The 6,559-nt window shown below is 49.4% G+C and overlaps 1 protein-coding gene across 1 annotated transcript in view; it reads right to left on the reverse strand.

Moving 5' to 3' along the window:
- prdm16 (PR domain containing 16) overlaps nucleotides 1–6,559 on the reverse strand; it is a 33,202-nt gene that overhangs the window by 4,087 nt on the left and 22,556 nt on the right. The window contains exons 11-14 of the mRNA XM_070444623.1: nucleotides 4,938–5,107; nucleotides 4,387–4,558; nucleotides 968–1,243; nucleotides 194–377 (exon numbers count right to left, since the gene is read on the reverse strand). Coding sequence (XP_070300724.1) covers nucleotides 194–377; nucleotides 968–1,243; nucleotides 4,387–4,558; nucleotides 4,938–5,107 — 802 coding nt within the window. The remainder of the gene's footprint in view (nucleotides 1–193; nucleotides 378–967; nucleotides 1,244–4,386; nucleotides 4,559–4,937; nucleotides 5,108–6,559) is intronic.

The following is a 6,559-nucleotide window of genomic DNA, read 5'->3' on the forward strand; positions in this document are numbered from 1 at the left end:
TTATTCAGCGACTCTCATCCCGACACTCCATACAGCAACACAGAACAACATTGGCCTCGTTGTCATGCGTTTTCTTCGTTGTATTTCCCTTATCATCGAACTCAATCGAACTCAAGCTTTCGTACCAATGTCCAAAATGATTTGCCACTTTCTGCCTCCCTCCCTCGCTCTCTTTCTACGAGAGTCCACCTACCTGGGTTTTAGCCTGCCTGTACAGAGTCTCTTTCAGGGCCTCAGACTCGAGCGAGCCGGTGTTAAAAATGTCTTTAACATCAAAGGGGGGCTCCTCGCTGCTGCTGGCCTTATGCAGCTCCAGGCCCTTGGGGAAGCTGGGCAGGGACTCCAGGTCTAACAGCCCACCGTCCTCCTCTATACACCTGCAGCAGCACCAGGGAGGGGGAGGGGAATGGGAGGGGGGGAATGAGGGAAAGGGGAAGGAGAGGTTGTGGAGGAGGAAGGGGAAGGAGCATCCTCAGTTAGCCCAACCAATACTGTCTTGTAACTCGATGGATGCACTTTTGATGGCGCATGCATGGTGGGGGCAGATGTACGGACGGATGGATGGAGACGGACGGGATAGGGGCTATGGAGGACACCGAGAGAGAGAGAGGACCACGGATGCACTGAAAGGGAAAGGGGGAGCTGAAAGGCTCAACCATTTGGAGCTACTGTGCTCGGTGCGGGGAGAGAGAGACTGACAGGCACAGACAGGTAGACATGGAATGGAACTGTGAGAGTTCTATCTGCATCCCGACACCCTTTTTTCACCGTCTAGCTCTCGTTGACCTCACTGCACTGCCATTACAGGGAGGGCAGGTCATGCATTGTTACATTTGATTAGTTTTGTTAGTTGGAACGGGAGGAGACAGAGGTGGCTGTTGTGATTGGGTGGGTATGTTTGTGGAGGTGTTGTGTGCTGTCTGTAGTTGTGTGTAACTATGTCTGTATTCTACCAGATAGGACATACCTGCGGGTGTGTTCGTAGCTCATGGCTAGCGGTGTGGCCTCCTCCTCTTCTTCCGCCTCCTCCTCTTCTTCGTCCTCGTACGCCTCCGGCGTAACCATAGTGACCGGGGAGGGGGACTCAGGCGCCTCGTCCTGAGACTTCTCTGTCAGGCTGCCTTCCTCCTCCTCTTCGTCATCTCCCTCCGCCTCCTCCTCCTCTTCCTCCAGCCCCCGGGCTGCCATCTTGGAGTTGGACAGGCTGTGGCTAGATGGACGCTCCTCTTCCGCAACCTCTGACCTGCAACGACGAGAACCTTATTGATTTTGCGCTTTATTTCTAGCAACAAAAAAAATTGGTTCCTTTCATTTCAATAAAATACAATCTATTATATTCTTAAAATGTCTTGGTTGACCCCCATTGGGTTTAATAGGTGGAACTATGCATCCAAATAATCTAATGCCATCCGTTTTCTCTCCTCATCTCCTCACATTCACTGCTCAGCTCGCTATTTCCACCCATTCTGCTTTGGCTGGATGAGCGGAGATGAGGGAGAGAAGACGGGAGGAGAGGATGGCCCTCTTACCTCCATATTAGGACTTTGATTGGTCTTTCTAGGCCCACTGCCCTAGCTCCCTCAGTGGGCCACGGCCAGGCACCCCTTCTGTCTGTCTGCCTGTCTGTCCCATGTCTGTCTGTCAATAGGCAATGAGTCATACTTTGCACAGCCATAACTAAGCTGCCAGGAGCTCCGTTGACAGCGAGCAGAGCCCCATTCCCACTATCCAAGAAAACACACATGTGTCGACAATTGTCGAGACCCGTTTCAAAGGGGAAACGGAGCCGAATGATAAATTGGCTAATTCCTGAGAATCAGTATATAGGCAAGAATGGCTCAAATGGTTCGATCGGGCCCCGATTCTGGATGCTGTGTGTGTGTGTGTAGGAGTGTGTGTGTGTGTGTCTAGGAGTGTGTGTGTGTAGGAGTGTGTGTGTGTGGGAGTGTGTGTGTGTGTGTAGGAGTGTGTGTGTGTGTGTGTGTGTGTGGGGGGGCGATGGCTGCACTGCAAAGCAGCCATTGCGACTGCCGCCTTTACATTATCCAGCCCCCCACCTCGGTCTCCGCCGCTTCATGACTCATGATGTCATTTCCTCAGGGGGAGCGCGTTTACCCTACGAGAAGCCGGACAGACGGACATTTATCAAACCAGACAGGATACCTTCGGGGAGCGAAAGGGACAGAGGGGTGGTGGGGGGTGCTTGTTTTCTCCTCTTTCAATCTAGATTAAATATTGTATAATCAAATTGGCAGGGGCTGTGTGGGGGGATATAGGGACGCGGCTCTGACGCTGGGCCCTGCGTTTTGTCACTTAGTCTAACACGTCAGCCGTGTGTTTGTGTTAGCAACCTGGGAGACTGCCTCAAATGGAGTCTCCCTGAGGACCTGCACTGCCAGCCTACCCCCCACAACAGGCCTACCCCCCACAACTTTTGAGCACAAGAAACGCCAGTCCAGCTCTATCCCCCCCACACACATGTCCACTGTCCCCGCCCTCCGCACACTGTGTAGTGCCCCATACACCACTCCTTACCTCACAGGCTAGACAGTGTCCAGGAGAGAAGGGGGAAAAACACTCGAGCGAGACAAGTGACTAGACCGACTTGACTTTGTTACAAACACTTTGTGGAGAGGAGACGCATGAGCGCACAGATAGGCATACACACAGCTTGTGTGCTGTGTTCAATAAGGGGGGGGGGGGGGGGGGGGGGCGCTTCAGTCAAAGTGTCTGTGTGTGTGTGGTGTGTTGCGTGTGAGTGTGTCTGGGATGGACAAGAAAACAGAGCACTTATTTTGAATTACAGATATTAAAATGCCAGGCTTGCTTGTTCTGGATGGTTCTGCACTATTGATCCCAGATGGCAGAGGGGCTAAATTACCCCTGAGTTCTGTTGACTTTTATGTCTACTGACCAGGGAGGGAGGGAGAAAAAGACAGAGAACGAGAGAGGGAGACACAGACAGACAGAAAGAGATTGAAAGAGAGAGTAAGACAGGGAGAAAGACGGATATATAGAGAGAAAAGACAGTGAGAGAGAGAGAGGAAGAAAGACAAATATATAGAGATAAAAGAGAGTGAGAGAGGGAGAAGACAGATTATAGAGAGAGAAAAGAGAGTGAGAGAGGGAGAAAGACAGATATATAGAGGAGAGAAAAGAGAGTGAGAGAGGGGAAAGACAGATATATAGAGGAGAAAAGAGAGTGAGAGAGGGAGAAAGACAGATATATAGAGAGAGAAAAGAGAGTGAGAGAGGAGAAAGGACAGATTATAGAGAGAGAAAAGAGAGTGAGAGAGGAGAAAGACAGATATATAGAGAGAGAAAAGAGAGTGGAGAGGGAGAAAGACAGAAAGAGAGAAATAGAAAAACAATCAGCCCTACTGGCATGAAGACGGCAGAGCGAAATCAAGGAGGAACCATTACGTGTCATCAAAAGAATCCAACATGCCTGCCTAGGGCTTATTGAAGAAGACGGCTCGCATATTTCCCCCAGAACACGTCTGTCAGAGCTAGTACATGTTCCCGACATCGCCCACCACTGCCTCGGAACCTGGTTCGTATTCATTATGAGCCAAATGCAAGAAAACAGACTGAACCTACCTGGACTTGTCCAAAAATAAATGCATGATTTCATTTTCAGTTGCAAAACATTTTACTAAGGTGTGCACTAATGAACATGACCGGGCTAAGCACTAGCTGTGTGCGCAGGGCCGTAGACAAGACAAGAGAAGGCCAGAAGCTCTGGTAAATGTCTAGCCCTGGTTAGAACCTGGGAATTTTCTTTCAGTTGAGGAGAAATTAGTCGTTGAGAACTGTCAGAGCAGAGTTGAGGGGGAGGGGGGGGCATTTATAGAGCTGTACTGAACTGTGTCTACTATACTGTACTGTACTCCACCTAAAGCCTGTTGGAGTAACATTCAACCACTAGAGGGCAGAGTATGTACAGTTTCACCATAGACACACATCTGACAGGGGAGTAGAGACAGTGTTAGGAAGGCTGAGAGCGTTAGATCAACTGCAGTATACTCCTAACCAGCCAATCAAATGGACACCTTAAAAAAACACACACCTTTATAAAAACTATAAATGTCTGTAAGTTAAAGGTCCTTGTTTTGGTGTGTGTGTGTGTGTGTGTGTGTGCGCGGTATGTAAACAGAGGTCATTCGCTGAACCACACTTGCGTGATGATGAATGTCCTTGCCTGAGACCTGAAGACTTGTATTGGTTCCCCAAGCTAATGCCTTGGCTTTAGCTCACCGGGCTCACACAGTCTTGTGGCAGGAGACTGGGATTAAAAACCCATTTCTGACTAGTGTCACATATTTGTTGAGAACATTACGTGTGCTCTGTTCTGAGCTATGCGTGTCCGTGCGTGTCCCCCCCTACCTCTTGTCTGTGGAGCTTGATGCCTGGTTCAGCTCGCTGTTGGAGATGAAGTTGCGGATTTCCGAGAAGTACGAGTCCTCCTTCTCATCTAAAAGTGCATGATTGTCTGGCTCGGAGTTGGGAGAGGAAACGTTGTTTCCTAGGTTGGAGAGGATCCCAGAGTGTTGACTCACTGTAAGCAGGAAACACACCACCGTGAGCCACGGCATATTGAAGCTATAATAAACAGCTGGAATCGGGGACGACAACTGTACATTTCAATGAGACACTAAGGTGTACACTATACATGTCAACGTTATTACGTACACGACACTCACCGCCAGGGAGGAATAAAATTGGTAAATAAATCCTGAACCCGGAAAGAGATGGCAGGCGGCAAGTAACAACTGTTCATGTCGAATGGGATTGTTCAGGATTTTGGCATATTCGTTTCCTTACCTTGAAAGCAGTCGACAGACAACGAGTGACTGCAAATCCACGTTACCCACACAAATATCGAAACATGTCAACATCATTGGGCTGGGGGTTAATTAGGTGAACGGGGGACCCACCGGGGATGCTCTCATGCTCGTGCTTCTTGAGGTGACGGTCCAGGTTGGTCTGCTGGCCGAAGCAGCGGTTGCACAGGTGACACTTGAAGGGCTTCTCCTTGTTGTGGATGTTACGCACATGCCGCTGGAGGTTGGAGGAGATGCTGAACGAACGGTCACAGTATTTACACCTGGGGAGCACACGGGGAGGGAGGGGAAATTAGATTTCAGATCTTTTCTATATATTTGTGCAGGTAATGTAAAGATGGTAGGTTGTAATGCCAATACTGCTCATTGCATTGAATCTAACTGCGTTGAAAGAGAAAGGGAGAAAGACATGGAAGCAGAGGAGGAGAGGGATGCAGAGAGAGAGAGAGAGAGAGAGAGAGAGAGAGAGAGAGAGAGAGAGAAGAGAGAGAGAGAGAGAGAGAGAGAGACGAGAGAAGAGAAGGAGAAGAGAAGAGAGGAAGAGAGAGAAGAGAGAGAGATGAAGAGGAGAGAGAGAGTAGAGAGAGAGCAGAGAGAGGGAGAGAGAGAGCTGAAGAGAGGAAGAGAAGAGAGAGTGAGAGAGGAGAGAGGGTAGACAGGCAAGAGAGAGATGAGAGTGACGTGGGATGACGAGAAGAGGTAGGGCTAAAGTGGTACGGAAAAAGGGAAGCTGGGGAAGCCGAGAAAGAGCGAGAGGAAAGAGTGAGAGAAAGAGTGGTAGAGAGGTGTGTCTAATGAGTGGCCTGTTCCACTGTGTAAACAAACAGTAATGACCCAGAATGCCTCAAGTCTAAACACTGTGGGCAACATGATGCTTAATCTACTATTGGCGCTTCTTCACATGACACATTGTCACTGCAGCTCTGACACACACACACACACACACACACCAATCGCGCAGGTTTTCCCCCTTGCCTGCCATCGGTGGGAGAGTATGGAGGTGTGTTTGTGCGTCCTGTCAATTCAAGCACACGCAATGTAAATATGATGAATAGGCAAACCGCATTCAGTGGTCAGAACACTAAACCTAGAAGCAAAACAGAGGTTTTTCACTCCGTCACTACATCATAGTCACGAAAAAACACACAAAAAGACTATCGGGTCAATTAACACTGCAATAGCGCACGGTGTGGTGGAGAAACATTGATGCGCCACCCAGTGCGGATTGGAGTACAATCATTTGGCAGCCCTTGATGCAGCCACGCCAGCTCAACATCCACATCTTGACTAGGACTGCTCAATTCTTCACTCCCCACTCTGTAGTGACAGGTAAATTTGGACAATCTGCAACCCGGGGTTGGCATGGGCCAACCCAAGAGACAAACAAGCAGGTAGGAACGTGGTCCTGATTTGAGGAGGATTTCTGCTGAAAAATGTTCGCAATATATATCATGGGGTCACACACACACACACACACACACAGACACACACACACCACCAACACGCACACACGCCACACACGCACACACGCCACCACGCACACACGCACACACGCACACACGCACACCACACACACACACACATCGTACATCTATAACCTGGCCATAAATAAACAAGTGGCCAGGCCTTGTCAAAACCCCAGCCCACTGACCACTGGCTCTTTTTTGTGTGTGTTTTGCATCAGGCCTTCTGCAGCGACCTGTTACAGGTGACTC

This window comes from Salvelinus sp. IW2-2015, linkage group LG7 (genome assembly GCF_002910315.2).
Source record: "Salvelinus sp. IW2-2015 linkage group LG7, ASM291031v2, whole genome shotgun sequence".
Taxonomy (NCBI): domain Eukaryota; kingdom Metazoa; phylum Chordata; class Actinopteri; order Salmoniformes; family Salmonidae; genus Salvelinus; species Salvelinus sp. IW2-2015.